Source organism: Oncorhynchus keta, chromosome 4, assembly GCF_023373465.1.
Source record: "Oncorhynchus keta strain PuntledgeMale-10-30-2019 chromosome 4, Oket_V2, whole genome shotgun sequence".
NCBI classification, from domain to species: Eukaryota; Metazoa; Chordata; class Actinopteri; order Salmoniformes; family Salmonidae; genus Oncorhynchus; species Oncorhynchus keta.
The window spans coordinates 69,182,446-69,208,945 of record NC_068424.1 but is presented as its reverse complement, the minus strand read 5'-3'; the positions used below and the strand labels follow the sequence as shown (position 1 = coordinate 69,208,945).

The following is a 26,500-nucleotide window of genomic DNA, read 5'->3' as shown; positions in this document are numbered from 1 at the left end:
AGTACAAACGGTTTCCGGAAAACATCATTTATATTGTATATAATTTATATCATATATTTTTAACTAGGCAAGTCAGTTAAGAACAAATTCTTATTTGGTCGTCCTGCGGGGACGGGAGTTGAGATTAAAGATAAAAAATATAGGACAAAACACATGATAAGAGAGACACCACAACACTACATAAAGAGAGACCCAAGGCAACATAGCATGGCACAACCTTTTATTTTGTCAACTGTAAAAAAAAAGATAAAAAAATAAGCACAAAACCATGTTAAGTTTTTTATATTCATGTTTTATTTTTTGTATTAATATGTGTACTCATTGTCTTGATATTATACAAGTCATTCTTACAGATATGATATAGTAAATACACAAGAGGTTAGCAGGCGGGTCCAATCCGCTTGTTTACAGCTGCACTAGGGTCGGACAGCATTCCTCTGTAAATTAGGACAACGCGGTGCCGGCGGGAGATATGGCTCGGAATACGTACCTCAATGCAGGGATGAGAAATGAGTTCTACTCCAAATTGTCCCATTATCCCTACCGTTACATCAAGAAGATTGAACGACTTCTTAGGAAAATGGGACAATTTGTAGTACCAAAACATTTCTCATCCTTGGATTGAGGCATGTTTTCCTAGCCATATCTTGCCCCCGGCTCCACGATGTCTTAATATACAAAGGTATGCTGTCAGGCCCTAGTGCAGCTGTAAGCAAGCGGGTTGGATCTGCCCGCTAACACAGAGGTGTGACCTATATAACCAAAGGGTCACCCTCACAAGAAACCACTAACCCACCCACACACACACACACACAAACTCCATTTTATGCACAGACATACCTAAACATATATCCCTTAAAAGTATTTGAACAAAAGATAAAAATGTAAAACGATTGACCACAAACCCCCTTTTCCCCCCATGTCTTAACCCTTCAGACATCCCACCAACACTGTTATTTTGGAAATGAATATGCTAATTAATACTAGTGTTTTAACATAATTAGAAAAATACAAATAAAAAAACGCAGGAAGGCAACTAACGAGACGAACAAGATCATTTTCTGTTGAGAGGAAGGAACCAGACTTGTGATAAGGTTCAAGGCCCTGAGGGGGACATCTTGCTCTGACAGAAACAAAACAGTTAACAAAGTACAAATTGGATGACCAAACGCTGGCAAGCATTAAAAGCAAGGAAAGCCATTTGACATAGAGAGGAAAGGACATATCCCTAGTTTGTTCAGTTCATCATCCATATTCTCCCATGACTGCATTTAGTTAATACAACCAGGCCATTGTGTCCATTGGTCAAATATGAACAAGTAAGCATACAGAGAGATAAGTATAGGTTTCAGGAAGGCAATAAAAGTAGACATTGATTTAAAACCAAAAGGGGGAGAGGCCAGGGAACTCAGCATTGAAAAAGCTTATGGCACAAACACTGGGGTGGGGATGTGTACAGGCTAGGATAGAACAATCACAGAGTTGCATTTTGAGTTGAGGAACTATGACATTCCTAACCTTGGTAAGGATCTCAGCAAAGGCCACTATAATAGTTTCTTCAGTCTCCTCCATCCATATCTCAAAGGAATAGAGGATGTTACCCTCCAATAGAATGAGTTCCCGGACTCAGATTAAGCCTACTCCTAAAATGCATGCTCAATTAAGGATCGCCATTCAAGGTGCTTTTCAGTCAAGGAATAGGTTTAATCTCAATTTGGGAAAACGGCCCATAGTCTGATCAACAGAAGACTGGGAGAGCTACTGATTAACACATTTAATCCCACCTACTACAGACCTTATACTAGACTAGAGCCCTGTATGCCCGTTGACAGCTAAACAAGAAGTCAACCCAGAATGACAGTGATATGTTTACGTACTAATAAAAGGTAGAGTATCTGCATCATGTACATACTGCTGCAAGAAGAGTGAACTGAACTCTATTTGATTGCGTTGAAGAAAGAAAACAAAAAATGTATCTCGATCCATCTGGAGCCACATCAAATACTGGGTGTCAATCACTCCGCAGTAGTTAGGTTTTTTTGCATTAAAAACTCACTCACACATTCACTCCCTTCATCGGTTCAGCCACATAACTTCACCACCATATTCTTAACCTTTAACCCAGCCACCACCAGAATCATCACTCTTGGCCTTCGTCGGAGCGCCATTTTAAGAAGTCCTCCTTCCGTGCATCTGGCTTGATCTGGTTCCGCATGCCCCCCAGTAGGTTGGACGTTGCCTCGGACGCCACTATTAAGGGACGGACGACGGTGGGCGGGATCTGCCGCAGGACTCCGCCCACAGCACCAGGCAGACCTTTCTGCTCATGCCCGCGAGACGCCACGTCACATAGCGTTTGAGCTGTGTCCATCATACCCTGGGAAACAGACAGAAAACAGAGTGTTAGTGAGAGTGCTAGGCCTTTCATTGTCATTTTAAAATAGTTGATTAAAATACATTTATTTATCAGTACCTCTCTGACAGTGTCATAGGCCTTAGCCACGCCCTCTCTGAGGTCGGCAGGCTGGTGGGCGCGGCGGGGCTGGTTGGAGGGCGGTCGGCCCTCTGTGATGTAACGGTTCAGGGGGGGCGTTGGGGACAGAATGTCATACACAGTCTCCGCTGTGGCCTTGAGGAGAAAGAGCAGGATTATTACACTGTAAGAGAGTGAAGCACATCAAAGCAATGGAGGAATCTGTATTACTGGTCCCAGTGGCTTCCACCTGTATGGTTGCTTCTAGTCTTTCAGTTTTTCCTACATGGTTTAGGTATGCGAACCCTTTGGCCACAATCTATGATACATGACTGTAAGAATAGTGGTATTAACATGTATGGTGTGTAGTACATGGGATGCATTGTTTCAACCTATATGTCTATGTGAGCTGCACGTATGATTGGTATTCTACCGCTGTGTGGCCTACGGACAGTCTGTTGCCTGCTAATAGTCTGTCTGTGGTTAGAGGTCAGAGGTCAGTAGTACCTGTATGGCCTGCACCAGTCTGTTGCTGAGCTCCAGAGCAGCAGAGGCAGTGGAGGTACCGAAGGACGCTGCCCCCCGCTGGAGACCCCGGATAATGCGGCCGTCCCGCCTGTACTGCTCTATGGGCATCCAGAACAAGTCCCTGACTCCATGGACTAGAGAGAGAGAAAGTCACACACAAAAAACCTATTGAGACCAACACTAAATGAGGTTGTGAAAGGAGGCCAGCTATAACCACACTGCAAGATAACAATTCTATTACTATGGTTATAACTCAGGGACTACTAAAGGGACAACGGCAAAGAAACAAAGAACATCATACAAGTGACGTCACTTCCCGTACTTACACAGCTGAACTACAGAGTGCATAGGGCCTACACCTCCCAGAATGCCCGGCAGCTGGTTCTTTCGGATGTCTGTCAGCCACTCAGTGACAGCGTACTGAATCACCTTATCTACACCTAGAAGTCTGGGAGGAAGAGAAAGAGAAAAAAGTGTTATGAAAAAGACACTTGCTTCAGACGCCACAGAAACCCCACAGTTAGTGTTGTTGTACCCGTGTCGGCAGCAAAGTCTCTTCAGCTTCAGTTCAGAGCAATTCAGCTGGGCCAAACCAATAAGAATCCCTGCAAACGTTCCCTAGGGAAAAAAATCACAGTGCAAAGGTCAAGTGTGTGACATAACATAACCACAGAGATGAATTCACTGACAAAGTATCACAGTTAAAATGTCCTTTGTCCTTTCACCTGCTCAATGACCACATGCTTGCCCTGGTAGTCAAGCCAGATGGGGACTTCAGAGGTGAAACGGAACTCCCTTAAAGAGGAAAGACAATGAATAAATAATTGACGCATTCGAAATAGACTTTGATTTTTAAATACTTTTTGGGAGGATTAAGTTAGTAATTACCGGAAGTAGATTGGCTGATCAGTGGAAGAGGTGGAGCCAGAGGACGAGGAGCTCTGCTCACTATAGGTGGTTTCTACAGAGGCAGTGAGGTCAGGACCCAGACCAGAAGTGGTCTCCGTGCCAATGACCCCATCTTCAGTGGGCTTCTGAGAAGGGTCTGTCTTCACTGTGAGAGGACAGAGAGAAAATGAAGAAAATAGGAGAAAGTATTGAGTGGTTGAGGACATATACAATGGGAACGAACCCCAGGCTGTAGTGATGCCGCAACACTGTGTTGCAGTGTTTTAGACCGCTGCGCCACTCAGGAGGCTCGACAAACCCTTTCTGTATGGACCTCACTTTGTGCCCAGGGACATTAACATGCTGAAACAGGAAAGGGCCTCACAAATTTGTGCCAACAGTTTGGGGAAGCACAGAATCGTCTAGAATGTCATTGTATGCTGTAGAGTTAAGTTTTCCCTTCACTGGAAATAAGGTGCCTAGACCGAACCATGAAAAACAGCCCGAGACCATTATTCCTCATCCACCAAACTTTACAGTTGGCGCTGCATTTGGGCAGGTCGAATTCTTCATGGCATCTGCCAAACCCAGATTTGTCCGTTGGACTGCCAGATGATGAAACGTGATTCATCACTTCAGAGAACGCGTTTCCACTGCTCCAGGAGTCTAATAGCATTAGGCTTTACACCACTCTAGCCGATGCTTGGCATTGCACATGGTGATCTTAGGCTTGTATGCGGCTGCTTGACCATGGAAACCCATTTAATAAAGCTCCCAACTAACATTTATTGTGCTGGTTTTGCTTCCAGAGGCATTTTGGAACTTGGTAGTGAGTGTTGCAACCAAGGACAGATGATTTTTACATGCTACACCCTACAGCACTTGGCGGTCACGTTCTGTGAGCTTGTGTGGTCTACCACTTCATGCCTGAGCCGTTGTCGCTCCTAGATGTATCCACTTCACAATAACAGCACCTACAGTTGACTGGGGCAGCTCTAGCAGGGCAGAAATGAGACAAACTGACTTGTTGGAAAGGTGGCATCCTATGACAGTGCCACGTTGAATGTCACTGAGCCATTTTACTAAGACTGTTTGTCTATGGAGATTGCATGGCTGTGTGCTTGATTTTATACACCTGTCAGCAACGGGTATGGCTGAAATAACCTAATCCACTAATTTGAAGGGGTGTTCACATACTTTTGTATATATAGTGTATGATACAGAGCACCACACATTAATGCTATGTATGACTGTTTTCCTGATCCATGTGACCTGAGCAGTCAAAAAGCTTTTTTGTAGAGTACAAAAAAACACAGTGATGGTGCTCACCCTCAGCTGCAGGATCCATAGGCAGGTAGGGGTTAACTCCAGCAGCCAGACTACTGAAGAAATCCTTCAGGAAAAACAAGGCATCCTGGTCGATGTTGAGTCGGAGGGGGAGGAGGCTGATTCTTAAACAACACTCTGGACCACCTACACCTGAGTCTGGACACACCTGCAGGGCCTTCACTGTTAACTGGGACACACAAACATAGAAGACTTTATTTTTTTTTATTTCACCTTTATTTAACCAGGTAGACCAGTTGAGAACAAATTCTCATTTACAACTGCAACCTGGCCAAGATAAAGCAAAGCAGTGCGACAAAAAACAACAGTTACACATAGGACAAACAAAAGTACAATCAATAACACAATAGAAAAATCTATATACAGTGTGTGCAAATGGAGTGAGGAGGTCAGGCAATAAATAGGCCAATAGTAGCAAAGTAATTATAATTTAGCAAATTAACACAGGAGTGATAGATGTGCAGATGATGATGTGCAAGTAGAAATACTGGTGTGCAAAAGAGCAAAAAACAATATGGGGGATGAGGTAGGTTGTTGGGTGGGCTATTTACAGATGGGCTGTGTACAGCTGCAGCAATCGGTAAGCTGCTCAGATAGCTGATGCTGAAAGTTAGTGAGGGAGATATAGGTTTCCAACTTCAGCAATTTTTGCAATTAGTTCCAGTCATTGGCAGCAGAGAACTGGAAGGAAAGGCGGCCAAAGTGGGTGTTAGCTTTGGGGATGACCAGTGAGATATACCTGCTGGAGCACATGCTACGGGTGGGTGTTGTTATGGTGAACAGTGAGCTGAAATAAGGCGGAGCTTTACCTAGCAAAGTCTTATACAGTATTTCACAAAAGTGAGTACACCCCTCCCATTTTTGTAAATATTTGAGTATATCTTTTCATGTGACAACACTGAAGAAATGACACTTTGCTACAATGTAAAGTAGTGAGTGTACAGCTTGTATAACAGTGTAGATTTGCTGTCCTTTCAAAGTAACTCCAACACACAGCCATTAATGTCTAAACCGCAGGCAACAAAAGTGAGTACACCCCTAAGTGAAAATGTCCAAATTGGGCCCAATTAGCCATTTTTCCTTCCTGGTGTCATGTGACTCGTTAGTTTTACAAGGTCTCAGGTGTGAATGGGGAGCAGGTGTTTTAAATTTGGTGTCATTGCTCCACACTCCCTCATACTGACAGGTCACTGGAAGTTCAACATGGCACCTCATGGCAAAGAACTCTCTGAGGATCTGAAAAAAATTATTGTTGCTCTACATAAAGATGGCCTGGGCTATAAGAAGATTGCCAAGACCCTGAAACTGAGCTGCAGCACGGTGGCCAAGACCATACAGCGGTTTTACTGGACAGGTTCCACTCAGAACAGGCCTCGCGATGGTCAACCAAAGAAGTTGAGTGCTTGTGCTCAGAGTCATATCCAGAGGTTGTCTTTGGGAAATAGACGTATGAGTGCTGCCAGCATTGCTGCAGAGGTTGAAGGGGTGAGGGGTCAGCCTGTCCGTGCTCAGACCATACGCCGTACACTGCATCAAATTGGTCTGCATGGCTGTCGTCCCAGAAGGAAGCCTCTTCTAAAGATGATGCACAAGAAAGCCCACAAACAGTTTGCTGAAGACAAGCAGCCTAAGGACATGGATTACTGGAACCATGTCCTGTGGTCTGATGAGACCAAGATAAACTTATTTGGTTCAGATGGTGTCAAGTGTGTGTGGCGGAAATGAGGTGAGGAGTACAAAGACAAGTGTGTCTTGCCTACAGTCAAGCATGGTGGTGGGAGTGTCATGGTCTGGGGCTGCATGAGTGCTGCCGGCACTGGGGAGCTACAGTTCAGAGGGAACCATGAATGCCAACATGTACTGTGACATACTGAAGTAGAGCATGATCCCCTCCCTTCGGAGACTGGGCCACAGGGCAGTATTCCAACATGATAACGACCCCAAACACACCTCCAAGATGACCACTGCCTTGCTAAAGAAGCTGAGGGTAAAGGTGATGGACTGGCTAAGCATGTCTCCAGACCTAAACCCTATTGAGCATATGTGGGGCATCCTCAAACGGAAGGTGGAGGAGTGCAAGGTCTCTAACATCCACCAGCTCCGTGATGTTGTCATGGAGGAGTGGAAGAGGACTCCAGTGGCAACCTGTGAAGCTCTGGTGAACTCCATGCCCAAGAGGGTTAAGGCAGTGCTGGAAAATGATGGTGGCCACACAAAATATTGACACTTTGGGCCCAATTTGGACATTTTCACCTAGGGGTGTACTCACTTTTGTTGCCAGCGGTTTAGACATTAATGGCTGTGTGTTGAGTTATTTTGAAAGGACAGCAAATGTACACTGTTATACAAGCTGTACACTCACCACTTTACATTGTAGCAAAGTGTAATTTCTTCAATGTTGTCACAAAGATATACTCATATTTACAAAAAATGTGAAGGGTGTACTCACTTTTGTGATATACTGTAGATGACCTGGAGCCGGTGGGTCTGACAACGAATATGTAGCGAGGGCCAGCCGACGAGAGCATACAGGTCTCAGTGGTGGGTGGTATATGGGGCTTTGGTTACAAAATGGATGGCACTGTGATAGACTGCATCCAGTTTGCTGAGCAGAGTGTTGGAGGCTATTTTGTAAATGACATCGCCAAAAGTGGTGTCGTCTGCGTAGAGTTGGATCAAGGAATCATCCGCAGCAAGAGGGACATCATTGATATATACAGAGAAAAGAGTCGGCCCGGGAATAGAACCCTGTGGCACCCCCCCATAGAGACTGCCAGAGGTCCGGACAACAGGCCCTCCGATTTGACACACTGAACTCTGTCTGAGAAGTAGTTGGTGAACCAGACGAGGCAGTCATTTGAGAAACCAAGGCTGTTGAGTCTGCTGATAAGAATACGGTGATTGACAGAGTCGAAGGCCTTGGCCAGGTCGATGAAGATGGCTGCACAGTACCGTCTTTTATCAATGGTGGTTATGATATCGTTAAGTACCTTGAGCGTGGCTGAGGTGCACCCACGGCCAGCTCAGAAACCAGATAGCACAGCTGAGAAGGTACGGTGGGATTCGAAATGGTCAGTGATCTGTTTGTTAACTTGGCTTTCGAAAACTTTAGAAGGGCAGGGCAGGATGGATATAGGTCTATAACAGTTTGGGTCTAGAGTGTCTCCCCCTTTGAAGAGGGGGATGACCGAGGCAGCTTTCCAACCTTTAGGAATCTCGGAGGATACGAAAGAGGTTGAACAGACTAGTAATAGTGGTTGCAAACAATGGCGGCAGATAATTTTAGAAAGAGAGGGTCCAGATTGTCTAGCCCAGCTGATTTGTACGGGTCCAGGTTTTGCAGCTCTTTCAGAACATCTGCTATCTGGATTTGGGTGAAGGAGAAGCTGGGGAGGCTTGGGCAAGTAGCTGTGGGGGGTGCGGAGCTGCTGGCCGGGGTTGGGGTAGCCAGGAGGAAAGCATGGCCAGCCGTAGAGAAATGCTTATTGAAATTCTAGATTATTGTGGATTTATCGGTGGTGACAGTGTTTCCCAGCCTCAGTGCAGTAGGCAGCTGGGAGGAGGTGCTCTTATTCTCCATGGACTTTACAGTTTCCTATAACTTTTTGGAGTTCTAGGACACTACAGGATGCAAATTTCTGTTTGAAAAAGCTTATAATTCCACTGTAAATTAAAATCATTGTTATAAACTGATTTTCACAACAAAAAGTAAATAATGATAAATGGCTATAAAAAGCCTCTTCTCTCACCATGTTGGAGTGTGCTCTGCGGGGCATGCTCTCGCTTGTGTACATGTAGAGGAACTTGTTGAGCTGGGACGAGGCCAGGCGGTCGCGTATCTCCAGCTCCTGAACGATGAACACCTGGCGGGACAAAGGCTGCTCGCCCACCGCGCCAACCCCCACCCCAGGCATCCTTCCCTCCTGACACGGCCCAGCCGCAGACACCAACACCGGATACGACTCGTGCTGGAAGCTCACCTGGAATAGGAATGGCACATTTAACTAATGGTACCAGTTGTAGCTTTTTGCTGTCTCCACGTTAACAAAAGCATCGGTTGACATTTATACTACACTCCAACTGAACATATCCTTGCGATGGGGGAAAAAAATGAATTAGCTTTCCATTTTGTACAGAGAAAAAAAAATCAAAAGGCAAACAATATCTTTAGAGTACTGTATGGACACACCTTGTGCACACACAGTACATACAGTCTCCCTACCTTGGTGAGCTGGATCTCCATGAGCAGGTTGTGTTGTCGTCCACCACCTCCAGCCCAACGCCAAGAATTCTGTGGCCGTGACGGAGCAGCGGAGCGGGACGGGGACCCACGCATCCCAGAGGGGGCAGAGCGACCCCTAGAGAGAGAGGGGGGAAGGAGGTAGAAAGGAGCTTGATGATCATTAAGAGAGAAATCTTACAAATTCAAGTGCCTGTTGCTGGGTTGTGTGTGCAAAGAATACAAATTTAAGAAAATATTAACTTAATAAATTAGAATTTAAAAAATCAAATCAAAAAGTAACATAACAATAATGACTCTATATACAGCGTGTACTGGTACAGAGTCAATGTGAGGGGGTACAGGTTAGTCGAGGTAATTTATAAAGTGACTATGCATAGATAATAAACAGCGAGTAGCAGCAGTGTAAAGACAGAGGGGGTTGGGGGAATTTGATTAATTGTTCAGCAGTCTTATGGCTTCGGGGTAGAAGCTGGTAAGGAGCCTCTTTGTCCTAGACTTGGTGCTCCGGCACCGCTTGCCATGCGGTAGCAGAGAGAAGAGTCTATGACTTGCGTGACAGGAGTCTCACAATTTTTTGGGCCTATCTCTGACACCGCCTAGTATATAGGTCCTGGATGGCAGGAAGCTTGGCCCCAATGTACTGGTGTACTGGGCCGTACGCACTACCCTCTGTAGCACCTTACGGTCAGATGCCGAGCAGTTGCCATACCAGGCAGTGATGCAACCGGTCAGGATGCTCTCGATGGTGCAGCTGTAAAACCTTTTGAAGATTTGAGGACCCATGCCAAATCTATTCAGTCTGAGGGGGGAAAGGTGTTGTCATGCCCTCTTCACATCTGTCTTGGTGTGTTTGGACCATGATAGTTTGTTTGGTGATGTGGACACCAGGGAACTCGAAACTCTCGACCCGCTCCACTTCAGCCCCACCGATGTTAAATGGGGGCCTGTTCGACCCTCCTTATCCTATAGTCTATGATCAGCTCCTTTATCTTGCTCACATTGAGGGAGAGGTTGTTGTCCTGGCACCACACTGCCAGGTCTCTGACCTCCTCCCTATAGGCTTGTCATCGTTGTCAGTGATCAGGCCTACACCACTGTTGTCGTCAGCAAACTTAATGATGGTGTTTGGCCTTGCAGTCGTGGGTGAACAGAGAGTACAGGAGGGGACTAAGCACACACCCCTGAGGGGCCCCAGTGTTGAGGATCAGCGTGGCAGATGTGTTGTTGCCTACCCTTACCACCCGGGGGTGGCCCGTCAGGAAGTCCAGGATCCAGTTGCAGAGGGAGGTACTTAGTCCCAGGGTCCTTAGCTTAGTAATGAGCTTTGTTGGCAATATGGTGTTGAACGCTGAGCTATAGTCAATGAACAGCATTCTCACATAGGTGTTCCTTTTGCCCAGATGGGAAAGGGCAGTGTGGAGTGCGAGAGATTGCGTCATCTGTGGATTTGTTTGGGCGGTATGCGAATTGGAGTGGGTCTAGGGTTTCCATAATGATAGTGTTGATGTGAGCCATGACCAGCCTTGCAAAGTACTTCATAGCTACCGACGTGAGTGCTACGGGCCGGTAAACTTTTTGTCAGGTTACCTTTGCTTTCTTGAAACATGTAGGTATTACAGAGTTGGTCAGGGAGAGGTTGAAAATGTCTGAAGACACTTGCCAATTGGTCCGTGCATGCTTTGAGTACACGTCCTGGTAATCCGTCTGGCCCCGTGGCTTTGTGAATGTTGACCTGTTTAAAAGGTCTTGCTCACATTGGCTATGGAGAGCGAGATCACACAGTCGCCCAGAAGAGCTGATGCGCTCATGCATGCTTCAGTGTTTCTTGCCTCAAAGTGAGCATAAAAAAGGCATGTAGCTCGTCTGGTAGGCTCACATCACGGCAGATCGCGGCTGAGTTTCCCTTTGTAGTCTGTAATATTTATCGAGCCCTGCCACATGTTTATTAGCATTCAATCTTAGTCCTGTATTGACGCTTTGCCTGTTTGATGGTTGGTCGGAGGGTATAGCAGGATTTCTTATAAGCGTACGGATTAGTGTCCTGCTCCTTGAAAGCAGCAGCTCTAGCCTTTAGGTCGGTGCGAATGTTGCCTGTAATCCATAGCGTATGGTTGGGAAATCGATGCACTTATTGATGAAGCCGGTGACTGAGGTGGTATGCTCCTCAATGCCATCGGATGAATCCCGGAACATATTCCAGTCTGTGCTAGCAAAACAGTCCTGTAGCGTAGCATCTGCACCATCTGACCACTTCCGTATTGAGCGAGTCACTGGTACTTCCTGCTTTATTTTTTGCTTGTCAGCAGGAGGATAGAATTATGGTCAGATTTGCCAAATGGAGGGCGAGGGAGAGCTTTGTATGAGTCTCTGTGTGCGGAGTAAAGGTGGTCTAGAGCTTTTTCCTCTGGTTGCACATGTGACATGCTTGTAGAAATGAGGTAAAACAGATTTAAATTTGTCTGCATTAAAATCCACGGCAACTAGGAGCGCCGCTTCTGGATGAGCATTTTCTTGTTTGCTTATGGCCTTACACCGGTCGTTGAGTGCAGTCTTCGTGTCGGCATCGGTTTGTGGTGGTAAATAGACGGCTACGAATAATGAAGATGTGAACTCTATCGGTAGATAGTGTGCTCTACAGCTTATAATGAGGTATTCTACCTCAGGCGAGTAATACCTCAAGACTTCTTTAATATTAAACATTGTGCACCAGCAGTTGACAAATAGACACACAACCCGTTGGTAGGATAGTCTTAATTGTAGATCGTCCAGTTTGTTTCCCAATTATTGGCCAACTATACAATCATACGGAGGGTAGTGGTGGTTTCCCTACTTGTCTACGAAATCTTACAAGGCACCCCGCCCTCCTCTCCATTTTCTTCACACTGTTAACAGAGATTTGGGCCTTCTCTTGACAAAGTAGTATATCCTTCACGTCGGACTCATTAAAGAAAGAAATCATCTTTGTTCAGTTCGAGGTGAGTAAATCACTGTTCTGATGTCCAGAAGATATTTTCGGTCATAAGAGATGGTAGTAGCAACACTATGTACAAAATGAGTGGTGTCTGTGACTATCATTACATGTGAAGACTTATTTTATCAAATAAATTCTCTAGGTTTAATTATTACGTGATTAAACTAATCATGTAAACATGAATTAACTAGTAAGTTGGGTCACCAAGGAACATCTTGATTAAAGTTATCATTTTTAGAATATAACTCCAGATATTTTAATATCTGGTCAATTATTAATCTATTAATTATTCATTTTCATTAGTCTCATTCCAAACGTCATCTGCACGAACCCTAGTTTCCATACTGAATCAGCAATATATAAATTGGCTAAATTATTTATTTACTAACTAACTAATCACAGAAATACATCAAACAAACAGTAGATATTGGTTACTAACAATGATGGAAAATCCCTAGTGGGCTAAGTTGATACACGGCTTGGTAGACAAAGGAAATGGGTGGGGCCTGAGAGAGCGGGAAAGACTAAATGAAAAGAAAAAAAGGAAGGGAAAGACACAACACACAGTCTATAATTATATTAATTGAAATGCTAATCCTTTGCACATGAATGGCCACTCATTCTGAAAGAAATCGCAATGTATATATTTACACTTAGACGTTGTTGCTGTCTCTCCTGTTGAGTTCCTCAGAGTCTCTGGTTAACTTTCCCAGAAGTCACAATCTTTTGTGGTTGTCGGTGTTTAGAATGGATACTTCAGAGTACCATTCAGAAAGCTTGTCATAGATAGATGCTTCGGCGGTTGTTGGTATTCTCGTTCTAGACTTACGTAATTTCTAGCTGCAGACTAGTAATTATACATCTAAGATTTGCTCCTGTTCTGTAGTGATCTATAGTCTGAGTTGAACCACTACCAGCCGTGTAGCCAAACTACAGCTGTATGGTCTCTGATGGCCTATAGAATTGTAGCCATTCCAACGTGGGAACTCCGTCCCGGTGTTCTCTGACTTCTTAACCATTCGAGACGTCCAGCTTACGGTGGGTTTCTTTGGCATGAAATGTACATTTTGTCACGTGTGGTTTTATACACTTCAGAGAAAAGGGCTGTCCATGACACCTAATGTAATGTCTGGGTTCATGGGGGTGTGGCCACTGACTAGTTAATCTTTACATGAAAATCCATACTCTCATTTAGAAGGTTAACATCACATTACATCTTTTCACAAATAGTTTCATGTTTAATCACGTTTCACAATATTTAGATGTAAAACTGACAGCTGGGAAATGTACACTTTAAGAGATACAGTTGTGTGTTTCCTGTCCTTCATGAGATCACCAAATGAAACACACTCGTCATAACTGTCCCTTAAGCCAGTCCAACATTCTCAAAAATATAGAAATATTGTTTATTTCTGCCATTTTGGGGATTAGGAATTTTGAACAAAATAAGTTATTTGTTCTGGTAGACTCTCTCAATACTGCATGGCAGTTTCTACCAGGTATTTATAACCTGTCGTAAAGCCATACATCTATGTAGAGAGAGAGAATTGGGGGAGGGCTAAAAAAAACTAAATATCACTGTTGGTTAGTAGCCCGTAAAACGTGCATTTGTCTGTATACGTGTGTATGGGCACCTGTTTCCATGCTGCGTGTGTGTAGACATGGCCTTGCCCCCGAAATCTCTCCCGCCGTACAGATGCCAGACAACAGACACCTCTCGTAGCACCACCCTGCTCTGGGGGACAGGGAAGTGGCTGGGGGCCCGCAGCAGGTCAGAGCTGCCCCGCGGTCGGGAGAAGTGGCCCTCCCTCACCCTGATAGGACCCTCAGTTAGCACCGTCACCATGGGCTCCCCGTCTCTGGGCTGAGGGTGAATTGACGAACATGGACACCAGAATAGGTTTAGTACTTCATGTCACATAATTCAATTCCATGTGAACTACAAGTAAGTAGTATGGCGAGATGAGGGGGATGAAGATGAAATAGAGACGCACAGGTATACCCATCCCAGGAGCCTCTAGGATGCAGAAGTCCTCGTTGTCCTCTGAACACTCAGAGCCCTCCTCTGACATCATATCTGCCTGTACCTCAGTGGCTGTTGCCACCAGTCCGTCAAGCTCTGACTCCTCCCCGTCAATGACAACAGGTGGGGGGAGCTTGGGAGCCTCCCCGGGGAACAGGTAGACAGAGACAGGTGAGCCCCGCGGGACTGTGGGAGAACCTGGAAACACACAAGGAAATATTCCACATATCCAGGAGTGATCACCATCCTCTATTTAATATCTATTATATGTATATAGAGGACTGTAAGCCGCTCTGGGTAAGAGCATCCGCTAAATCAGTGTTTCCCAACTACAGTCCCCCCAACAGAAGCTGTTTTTTATGTAGACCCAGACAAACTTCGAGGGCTCGATGATTAGTTGAATCAGGTGTGCTTGTCCGAGGCTACATAAAACATGTGCTCTGTTTTGGGTATTGGAGAACCTGAGTTGGGAAACACTGATCTAAATGATGAAAACGTAAAATGTTATATCTAGAGAGATGCTGAACTGCACTGTCACTTAAAAGCCCGTTTTACCCGAGTCCATATCCTCATCTGGATGGCTCCTCTCGGTGTCAATCAAAGCATCAAGGAGATCGCACTGGTTGATCTCAGCAGTCTCAGCTGGAGGGCAGGGTGGCAAGGAGGCGGGACTTTCTGACAACTAACACGACACGTAAACACAGACAACAGATCAGGGATGGACAACTCCAGTCCTCAGGGGTTGAGATTCAAATAACTGAATTCTGAAACTGAAGATCACGATTAGTTGATAATTGGAGTCCGGTGTGTTAGCTGGGGCAAAAGTGTGACACCAAATCAGGCCCTTGAGGACTGAAGTTGCTCGTCCCTGCAGTAGAGAAAGTTTACGCTAGTGGAGTCAGTCTCCTATTCTGCCGCTCCACAGTTTCAATCTCTTCAGTTGTAGTATATACTAGTCTAATGTATATAAACAGCATAGGAATGAAACCATCAACATGTATTGATCACATCTTTACTAATGCTGCAGAAATGTGCTTTAAAGCCATATCCAAATCCATAGGATGTAGTGATCACAATATAGTAGCCATATCTAGGAAAACCAAAGTTCCAAATGCTGGGCCTAATATACTGAGGTCATTCAATAGGTTTTGTAGTGATTCCTATATTGTTGTTGTAAAGAATATTTGTTGGTCCGTGGTGTGTAATGAAGAGCAAGCAGACATTGTTTATCCCAGTTACTAAAAAGCATGCACCCATTATAAAAATGACTGTAAAAACTGTTCAATCTCTGTGGAATTGTATGGTTGAGAGGGATGAGGAAAAAGGAATGGCAAATAAGTCTGGCTGCACAACCAATTGGCAAACATACTGCAAATTGAGAAATCATGTTAATATATGGAATTAAAAGAAGAAACTACACTATGAAACAAAGAAAAATGACAAAGAATGACAGTAAAAAGCTTCAGAGAGCCTTCAATTATATTTTTGGGAAAAAAGAAAACTCAGCTCCGTCATTCATTGAATCAGATGTGGCTCATTCATCACAAAACTGACTGTTATTGCTAACTACTTTAATGTTTTTTTTCATTGGCACGATTAGCAAACTTAGGCATGACAGCAACAAACGCTGACACTACACATCCAAGTATATCTGACCAAATTATGAAAGACAAGAATTGTAATTTTGAAACCCATAAAGTGAGTGTGGAAGAGGTGAAAAAATGATCTGTCTGTCTTACCGGCAGTTTCTGTCCCGCGATCTCAGTGGGTGATGTTTGTCGGGGGGGCGGGTGCAGGTCTCCCTGGGAGACCAGGTACTGCAGCATGTTGACCAGGGCAGCACAGGAGTCAGCACAGGTGTGGAGGTGGACCACGTTGTTGGAGCAACGCAGCTCAAACAGAGGCTGGGACTGGGAGAGAGAGGAGGGGATTGGAGCAGAGGAGAAACGAAGACAGCGTAGATTTGAGACCAACAGTCTCTTAAGTTCAAACACACAAACAGATATATAATCACACAAAATTGGCAGGCTAAGAACTTACCAGTTTCCCTTTATCACTGCCTTTCCATGTGGTAATGGCCAGCTCCAGCAGATCAATGTCCAGAACACAGACATAGTCTGAAGGGGGGGGAGAGACAGAGAGAGAAGGCGTTAGAATTGAACACACTCAGATGCACACACGCGGTACAGATAATCGTGTGGCATACCTCGTCTCAGGTCGACAACATCACTTTCACATTTATCAGAGAGATACAGTGCAGAGTCATCCAGGATAAACCTGAGGTGAAAGGTGGCCGTGTCTACGATGATGTTACTCGACAGAGAGAAGGATTCTGCTGTGAACAACACCCTCAATGGAAGATACAAGGGCCTGAGAGACAGAGACACGAGAGAAGTGAAAAATCATTATTATGTTCATTTATTATCTGCCTTTGTCCACATATGTAGATCTGGTGTGTGTGTACCTGTAGTCCACGGCACAGGTGGCCAGGTGTGTGTGTAGGACGGTAATAACTGCAGGAGATGTGTAGCCCAGGATCGGGTCATCAATGACATCCAGAAAATCAACCAGCTGTCATGAAGAAACACAGCCTCACTAACCAAACACACCTCAAGAAGTCAAATCATGATATGTGCCTGAAGCTTCTCTGCTTTGGTATGTAATTAGGATCCCCCATTTCCCCCATACCTGTTCGTGCCAGCTGTGATTGGTCTGTGCCATCTGATGTCGCAAAGTGGCGCCATGGAGACGAAGGGCAACCAGGAACTCCTGTGAAACACACACAAACACAGAATTAAGTCAGTGATATTTCTCTCCACATCACAAGCACAGATAACTTACAAGCGCAATCAAACGGTGATATTCAAAAAATAAATGAGAAGATATGAATGTTACCTTGACGTTCCTCTGAGGGTCCAGAGTTATTTTGAAAGCCGTGGATAACATGTGGACCTCAGTCTCCCTGCCACTCACACTGCTCACCCCCACCTCTGTGGGGTAAATGGTAGGGTCCAGATGCCCTGGGGGAGTGAAGCTGGGCATTTCTAACCGCCTGGGGACGGGGGAGTCTTTCACTACAGCTGCGAGGGGGAGGAAAAGGGTGAGTGACCAGAAAGGAAAGAGGTAAGGGCTGTCAGTCATTTAGAAGAGATTAGCTCATGGCTAAAAACAATCTACATGAAAACACATAGATTGTCACACTACTACATGTGATTAGGAAGGTACTATCAGAGCTAAACCCTGATATCACAGAGCCATTCCACTCACCTTTGTGGTAAAGCTCCACCCTCCTGCTCTCCAAGCACAGGAAGCTGAGATGGGGGTTGTTCTGATGCTGCGCCACACTGAACATCTTTCCCCCTTCCAGGTCCAACATGAGCTCCCCGTGACACCGGTCCTCCTGACTTCCTGCCTCTCCCTGAAGGAGGCGAAACAGGAAACAGAAAACGATTTATTTATGCGTCTTCCTTAGAAGAATCATAGCACACATACATCCAATTTGTGTAATAACATCGTTCCTTCAGGCTGTAAGGTCCAGTCAGGATTTGAACCAGGAACCAAAATCTCTCCAGTCTATATACCTAGCTAACCATTGTAAGATGTAGCTGGTTCATTATTTGCTCACCTTGCTGTCCGTCATGGCTTGGAGGCGGCCCTTCCCTATGACGACGGTGAGGGAGAGCAAGCTGAGTTTGTGGTTAGGGCGGGGCTCCGACTGCCCGCATCTGGCTGATACACTGGCTGGGTAGAACTGAGCATCTTCCTCCTCCTCCTCCGAGTCTGAGGGACCAGAAACGTCACAGTTATAGAACTGCTGAGCAACAACACATTTCACATGGTCTACAGGGGTGCTGACTAAAGAGTTGCTCAACACATAACACTTGGCAAGCCAGTTTCAAATCAGAGCTTGAAATAGACTAAAGACATTAACAAGTTGCTACACAGAGATGACCCAATTCAGTCTGACCAGTTTGAAGTGGTTTACAAGTCTCAGTATGGGGGTCTCACCTAGTTTGACGGCAGACTTGCAAAGATGGAAATAGTCATTGTCTTGGCGACGGTGTTGGGGGCTGTGGTCGCTCTTAGGGTCTGAGGGGGGAGAGGCTTCCCACATCAACAGGTCATTATTGATCCTACAGGGACGGAAAGGGAGAGAGGAGGACGAAGGGAAAGAAGAGAAAAAAAGCCATGTAAAATGATGTCAACAAATAAGCAGCCGAGCAGAAAAAGAGAGACACACCTGTTGTAGACACTCTGGAAGGCCTGTTTGCTGGGCAGGAAGATGTAGGCCAGGGGCAGAGAGACATCTACTACACACTGAGACACACACTGAGACTGGAACTGTTGCATCTCCTCTGGGTCTGCTGGGATCACCATCTGAGAGGAGGAGAGAGGGGCAATGAGGAAAGGTTAGACTGAAACTTCCAGAAAATGGGTCAAATAAAACCAACATCTTTAGGAAGTGATTGTGTGAGAGAAACTGAAAACTGGTCCAGAGAGGGACGGCCGGGGACGAGAGAGGGACGGCCGGGGGCGAGAGAGGGACGGCCGGGGGCGAGAGAGGGACGGCCGGGGGCGAGAGAGGGACGGCCGGGGACGAGAGAGGGATGGCCGGGGACGAGAGAAGGGACGGCCGGGGGCGAGAGAAGGGACGGCCGGGGGGCGAGAGAAGGGACGGCCGGGGGCGAGAGAAGGACGGCCGGGGGCGAGAGAAGGGACGGCCGGGGGGCGAGAGAAGGGACGGCCGGGGGGCGAGAGAAGGGACGGCCGGGGGCGAGAGAAGGGACGGCCGGGGGCGAGAGAAGGGACGGCCGGGGGTGAGAGAGAGGAGTCTAGGTGTTTGTGATGGGATGGTGCGGTACCTCCTCAGTCTCGAACATGGTGCGGTTGGAGGAGAAGGGAGAGCTGGTCTTCTCTCGGAGTTCACAGGGGTTCTCAAACGACATGGATCCCAGGTCCCTCATCAGACCCACCCCTACCCCCCCTAACCCTGACCCCAGACCCTCTCCTCCACTCAGACGCACTAACAGCCTGGAGAGAGGGAGGGAGAGATAGATAGAAGAAAGAGACAGATGTAAACTGTTCAGTAGGTTGATGTGCAACGTTGACTTCTGAAACACATTAAATCTACACAGCCAAGTGACAAACTCCCCTAAAATACATGTTCCGGAAACACACTCACTTGGCCATGGAGTCTTGACTCTTCTTGACTCTGATACAGGGGAAGGAACCTCCCTCCCAGCCCTCATACGTTCCTGAGAGACAATGAACAAACAATTGCTCAAAATGTGAGTGTTACTTTTGTTGTTGTTTGTGTGTACATTTGACTGTGTGTGTGTGTTCCTCACCGTGCATGTCACTGAAGCTGGCCTCCAGTAGCTGTGTGAGGGAGCCATGGGAGGGGCCAGGGGGTGCATGGGGATCCGGCTGTAGGTCAGGGCCTTCCTGGGAGCGGATATCTAGGTCACACAGCTCAAGCACCAGGTTCTCTTGCCGCACGGACCTCTGGGAAGGCGGGCGTCGGAGGGGGTACGGCCGGAGGTCCGGGATGGGGAAGCGGAGCTTGAGGATGGCGTGGGGCGAGAGGAGGGAGAGAGAGGAGTGCAGCTCACTGCTCTGGGTCTGAGAGACGGAGAGGAGAATGTTCAAAGATAAACAATCGTAAACATAAAGCAAACCTGAAATTTTACTTCAATTGTGAGGCAGGCATATCAAAAACCTTATCAAATGGCACCTAATAGTGGCTGGTGGCTTGCTAAGTGTTTACCCATGTGTGGAGGGGTCCTCTTAGTGGCTGTTGGCTTGCTAAGTGTTTACCTGTGTGTGGACAGGTCCTCTTAGTGGCTGATTGCTTGCTAAGTGTTTACCTGTGTGTGGACGGGACCTCTTAGTGGCTGGTGGCTTGCTAAGTGTTTACCTGTGTGTGGACAGGTCCTCTTAGTGGCTGATTGCTTGCTAAGTGTTTACCTGTGTGTGGACGGGACCTCTTAGTGGCTGGTGGCTTGCTAAGTGTTTACCTGTGTGTGGACAAGTCCTCTTAGTGGCTGATTGCTTGCTAAGTGTTTACCTGTGTGTGGACAAGTCCTCTTAGTGGCTGATTGCTTGCTAAGTGTTTACCTGTGTGTGGACGGGTCCTCTTAGTGGCTGATTGCTTGCTAAGTGTTTACCCATGTGTGGAGGGGTCCTCTTAGTGGCTGTTGGCTTGCTAAGTGTTTACCTGTGTGTGGACAGGTCCTCTTAGTGGCTGATTGCTTGCTAAGTGTTTACCTGTGTGTGGACAAGTCCTCTTAGTGGCTGATTGCTTGCTAAGTGTTTACCTGTGTGTGGACAGGTCCTCTTAGTGGCTGATTGCTTTCTAAGTGTTTACCTGTGTGTGGACAGGTCCTCTTAGTGGCTGATTGCTTGCTAAGTGTTTACCTGTGTGTGGACGGGTCCTCTTAGTGGCTGATTGCTTGCTAAGTGTTTACCTGTGTGTGGACGGGACCTCTTAGTGGCTGATTGCTTGCTAAGTGTTTACCTGTGTGTGGACGGGTCCTCTTAGTGGCTGATTGCTTGCTAAGTGTTTACCTGTGTGTGGACAAGTCCTCTTAGTGGCTGATTGCTTGCTAAGTGTTTACCTGTGTGTGGACGGGTCCTCCTCCTGTCTGTGTGGGACAGTGGCTGCAGGCTCTGCTCAGAGCCTCCAGTCGACTCAGTATGTCCAGGTCCAACTCAGCACTCAGCTCTCCCAACTCTACCCTCACTACACTGTCTCTACGCTGCACACGCTGCCTCCCCTGCAATACAGAGTCATTGACATGTCAGGAGGAGGGGGTAGCAGGTTAACAACAACCAAAACAGACTGAAACAATTACATATTAGCTTTTGAACATGTTCAACTGACACAAACACACACTGTCCTGGTTTACCTTGCGCAGGTGTTTCTCTGTGAGACTGTAGTGTAGCTGTGCACAGGGTCTGGCTGTAGCTCCCACTGTGAACATTCCAGCACGCTGGAAGTGGAGCAACTAGAGAAGGTGGGAAGAGTTATATCCTGGGTAATGCTAGCCCATGCTGCAGCACACTGTATCATGTGGAATGTTGTGTTGAAGCCCTCAGATCATCTCAAATAACACCCCCTTTCCTACCTCAGTGTATTGGGGCTTTCCTGGCTCCCAGAGACACTCAAGCAGCTCTAGCCTACTGAAGGACAGGTCAGAGGTCACAGCACGAGAGTGGCGACCTGCACTGCGCATCTCACACGCCACCTGTACCGCTGCTCCAGTCATCCTGAGAGGAGAGAGAGAGAAGGGGACAGAGATGGAGAGCGAGAAAAGGGGACAGAGATGGAGAGCGAGATATATGAGAGAGAGAGCAAAATAAGGATTATTTATTGATATGTAGGACAGATCTGTTGATTTATCTGAGGAGTGGTGGCCAATGTTGAAGAGGCTATTGTGTGTTTGTACCTGAGGTGTGAGTGGGGGCAGGCTTTAGCGAAGCTAGCCCTGAGGTGGTGGAAGTCTCTCTCGCTGAACATGCTGTCTTTGAAGAAGGCCAGCTCCCGGAAGAACACCTGAGACACCTGGGCCAATGAGGAAGCTGCGTCCGGCCCGGGGGGCGGGTCCTGCTCCAGTAGGGTTAGGGTGAGCCCGCCAAGCGAGAGGCGGAGCAACACCTCTGGCTTCAGTGGCTCTGATTGGCTACTTCGCCCTGGAGGAGGAGGGGTTAATAAGATAAGTAGTATAGTTTTTCTTATCTGTAAAATGTGTACAAGACAGTGTGAGTGTTACCTGGTATTCTGCTACACTGTGGCAGGCTGGATAGTGATCCTGGTACAGGATAATGCCTGGGACCCTGTGGTAGGCCCTGAGCGTAGCTAGCCTGGCTGTGTGTAGACGACGCCATGCTGTCGGAGAGAGAGCGCGCGGACGTCACACTGCTAGTCATACCAGGACCCATGGAGAAGAACATATCTGAGAGAGAGAATGAGAGAGGGAGGAGAAAGAGAACAAGAGACCGAGACAGCAAGTGAGTAAACAGAGAGAAGGAGCACTATGCTTCACATGTCAAGTTCAACCAAGCTCTCACAGAACATGATGCAGCAGCAGACTACTGTACACATGTCCTGCAGAATGTGGGTCACCACAAAGCTAATACAACCCCTGTCACCGCAACCTTCACTAGCCTCCATATTGCATTCCAACTCTTTAGCTACCCTCCACGTACCCCCGTTCTCCAGACCGGTGAGGTAGGGCTCCATGTCAGGCTCTTCGTCCCAGTCCGGATCTCTGTCTCCGGGGCTGGAGCTCAACTGTTTGCTCAAGTCCTCCTCTATCAGACGCAGGTCCTCAGAGTCCAGGGGACGGCTGTGAACCCCAGCACCACTGGGCTTAGGCTCTGGTAGGATAGACAGGGAGGAATTCATACAGGGTCAGCAGTATACAGTGTGGATGAAAATGTGCATAGTTAAAAGACACTGAAATGTGGATCCAAACAAAGTGTGTTCAGTTAACAGTTTTGTTCCACTGTCAATGACATGAGGATGTGGAACTAAGACATGTGGAATGCAGGTGGGGAGAAACAGGTAACCAGTTTCCTTACTCACCTGTGTCGATGCAGAGGGCAGACAAAAGGTCGGTCAGGTGAGTGATCTGGTCTGGGGAGAGCAGCAGGTGGAGGCAACCCACCTTCCCATCCAGCTCCAACTGAAAGATAAGGAGAGACAAGTGGCTGTAATAACAGTGACAGAACAAAAGGACCAAAGCAAAACAGAGGTTCTTAAAAACTTAAGTGAACACAGGAAGGAACTGAACAAATCCACTGAAACACACACACACACCTTAGGTCCAGGCAGCATGTCGTTCTGTTTGATCTTGACCGTGGTCTCCATGAAGCCAGAGCAGCTGCCGATGAGGAGGGGCTGCTGGACGGCTGGAGGGTCATCTTCCTCCTCACCACCTTCCTCCTCCTCCTCAACACCTTCTTCCTCCTCCTCCTCAACACCCTCCTCCTCCTCCTCCTCAACACCCTCCTCTTCAACACCCTCCTCCTCCTCGCTGGCTGAGGCTGAGCCAGTGGTGTCCGCTCTGAAAGGACCCTGTGAGGGAGAGGATGATTACCATGGTTAACCGCTTAAAGGATCCTGTGAAGGAGAGGATGATTACCATGGTTAACTGCTTAAAGGACCCTGTGAAGGAGAGGATGATTACCATGGTTAACCGCTTAAAGGACCCTGTGAAGGAGAGGATGATTACCATGGTTAACTGCTTAAAGGACCCTGTGAAGGAGAGGATGATTACCATGGTTAACCGCTTAAAGTACCCTGTGAAGGAGAGGATAATTACCATGGTTAACCGCTTAAAGGACCCTGTGAAGGAGAGGAACATTACCAGCACTACTGGTTGGTAGTCTGTCAGCTAGCCACTAGGGGGAGTGTGAGAGGAAATATGAGTTTGTGAGTATCTATAAGTGGATATTTCATTTCTAAAAGATGTGTGTGTTATATTGGGATCAAACTTGAGTATATGCAGGTGAGAGTGTGTGTACATGAGTGGGTTTATAAGTGGCGTGGTCAATTTAAAACTGTGCGTGTTACCTGGGGCCCTCCGGTGGTCTCGTACAGCAGTTGAACAGAGCTGAGCTGGAGGATCTTGTGCAGGAAGGCAGGAGGCTGGTGGATGTCTACAGGCACCGTCTGGCTGGGGTCCCTCACCGCCTCGTCACAGTACTCCAGCCTGCAGCGCAGCACACCACACAGCCACCGGGGGCAGAGCACTCAGCACAATAACACTATATTACCTTCAACCTCAGCCAAAACACCCACCACACACACAAGCTCTACTGAAGATAGTGAAGCTTCTCCGAGATTCAGATGTTCTCTTTAGATCTACAGACAAATCCTGAGACAGAAGTGTTTCCTCATCTCCTGTCCTTCCTAACTTCTAAACTGGTCAGGTGGACAGACCAACACAGGCAGTGTAAGAATGTCAGTGTGGTGAGAACCAACATACCGTTTGATGTGCACCTCTAAGGCAATGCCCGTCTCCATGTCCAGGGGCTGGTGCTCGATTCGGACGATGGTGTCCAGGAGGGTGACTTTGATCCGACGCAGGACTGCAACACAACACAAACAAGGACATCCGTTATCACTAAGCATATTGGTCACAAAGAAACCAGAAGGGACACCAGTGATATGATATCAGTCCTTATCTCACAAGTTTGGAATTGACAGTACATTACTTTGACTGCACAGTTTGAAAATTACAGGAAAAGTTGTTATCTTCAGAAGAAGGCACTAACCAACCACTGGGGACAGTACAGGAACAATAATGACAACTTTAAAATAGTCTCTGTCTGTCTGTCCCCCCCCACACACACACAAACAAGGCCTACCCAGTGACTCACCTGTCTCAATAGTTTGTGCAAACATCTCCAGGCCCTCCAGTGGAGCGGGCGGCTCCTCTGACGCCTCAGGGGGGTCCTTTAGACACTCCTGGGCCAGCTGCATGCTGGAGGTCATGCATGTGGACCAGCCCTGGGAGTCCAACCCCCCACCTAAAAATTAAACAAAAACAAGGCATGATTCAGCTGGCTCTGAGAAATGTTGAGCATGGGATAGTTAGTGTAAGATGTCTTCTCTTGAGCTCAGGCATTTACAACAAATGGTTAGCTAGTACTAGACATTACTGTATTTGTCTTTGTTGACGATAACATTCTAAAAGGTTGCTAATCAATGGTTACCACAACTTCCTTCCTGAACCTGACAGGCCTGCGGCAGTGACAGGAACAGGAGCTGATACAATAACATGGTAATAACAAAGATCTCATTAGTCAGGTAGACTGGCTTTCAGGCTGAGACTTACTGCTCCTGTACTTGGGTCTGCATGTTATCTGAAGGCCTGAGATGACGAGGGTGCAGTGGTCGGTGACAAGAGCTGACCAGGGAATTGTCACCTCTATGCTGCTCACAAACCCATCCACAATCTCAAATGGAGCCCCAAGAGACTCCAAGTGTTCGTTGACCGCCTGGGGGAGAGGGAAGGAGGTGTGATGAGAAATTAAGAGATGACTGGAAGATGTTGGAAAAAGAAAGTGTCCTACAATATACAGCTGGTGGAAATGGCTTAGGGCAATGGGTTTGTCTGTTCTGCTGATTGAAAGTGAGTGCGTTTGCAAGATCTAAGTATAACTTGGTCATATATATTTCAACTGAACTGCAGCGACACTGGATGAGGTGAGTTATTTTCCAATTAGATGCTGACAAAAATATCTCGGAACGGCTGTTCCTTGAACTCACGAGAAGCGAGGATATGACGTTGATTGTTGTTATGTTCAGGTCTTGAAATTGCGAAATAAGTTAGTTGAGGGCCAGGGTGCATGGGAACACACAAAAGCAACCAGTTGTTCCGACAATTAAACGACCGTACTACTTTCACTAACTTACCCAAACGTCGATGTTGATTTCTTTGATGACACCACTACCATTGTACAGGTCCAAACTTAACTGTTCCAAACTCAGTCGTTCTTGCAAGAAGTGACCGAGGTAATGCTGTAAGAGGTACCGACAGGCCCGCTTCTTGATTGAGCCTGACCAGGGGAAAAGCCAGCGAGACATAGGGCCAGCAAGTTCAGGGTGAGGGAGCGAAGAGATGGAGGAAAACGAATGCGAAAACAGTCCTCTGGCAACTGCATAACAAAGAAAGCAAAGTGTACTAACGAAGAACGAGCTACATGGCTAGCTAGAAGGGGCTAAGGGAAAGCCGTCTCTCGGAAATCCTTTGTGTCAGGACCGATGAGTCCAACGTCGTTTTACAGAACGTTCAACTAGTCTATGGTTGTTCCAGTTAATCTTTTAGCTGTATTTCTGTCGAAACTGGACGACAGATCTTCTTGCATATCTCCCGTTTCTCAGGGTTGTTTATTGTTTTCATACTTGAACTGAATGTATGGTGGGGACGGCGCTGCGTCATTGCGTCATCAGTCGCAAAAGTCGTAAAGTAGATTGATGTACGCCATCTTTGGAAGGTCAAAACAAAACGGTGTGCG

General features: G+C 46.8%; 1 protein-coding gene across 1 annotated transcript; it reads right to left on the bottom strand.

Annotated features, from left to right (window-relative positions):
• Positions 1-271: 271 nt before the first annotated feature.
• On the bottom strand, positions 272-26,425 carry atg2a (autophagy related 2A). The gene is made up of 39 exons (XM_035768031.2): positions 25,899-26,425; positions 25,318-25,480; positions 24,860-25,009; positions 24,466-24,568; positions 24,051-24,189; positions 23,295-23,552; positions 23,061-23,160; positions 22,682-22,852; positions 22,246-22,428; positions 21,922-22,165; positions 21,601-21,742; positions 21,382-21,480; positions 21,091-21,249; positions 19,822-20,095; positions 19,656-19,728; positions 19,336-19,504; positions 18,714-18,850; positions 18,482-18,606; positions 18,099-18,253; positions 17,741-17,891; positions 17,369-17,553; positions 17,162-17,242; positions 16,938-17,044; positions 16,680-16,843; positions 16,514-16,590; positions 16,213-16,383; positions 15,029-15,155; positions 14,445-14,671; positions 14,085-14,314; positions 9,459-9,594; positions 8,986-9,216; positions 5,219-5,405; positions 3,890-4,055; positions 3,727-3,796; positions 3,537-3,619; positions 3,328-3,449; positions 2,981-3,135; positions 2,474-2,629; positions 272-2,377 (listed from the first exon to the last, which is right to left on the bottom strand). The coding sequence occupies exons 1-39, from the start codon at positions 26,067-26,069 to the stop codon at positions 2,141-2,143; spliced, it is 6,078 nt and encodes a 2,025-aa protein (XP_035623924.1). The 5' UTR covers positions 26,070-26,425; the 3' UTR covers positions 272-2,140.
• Between the last annotated feature and the right edge of the window lie 75 nt (positions 26,426-26,500).

What these genes read in the sequence shown, in the direction of transcription:
- atg2a (XM_035768031.2), bottom strand. Translation starts at nt 26,069, where the DNA reads ATGTCTCGCTGGCTTTTCCCCTGGTCAGGCTCAATCAAGAAGCGGGCC. An exon ending in AGACCACCGGAGGGCCCCAG is followed by an intron (nt 23,553 to 24,050) that starts GTAACACGCACA and finishes TCTCCCTCACAG; the next exon opens with GGTCCTTTCAGAGCGGACAC. An exon ending in AGTCAAGACTCCATGGCCAA is followed by an intron (nt 19,505 to 19,655) that starts GTGAGTGTGTTT and finishes CCCTCTCTCCAG; the next exon opens with GCTGTTAGTGCGTCTGAGTG.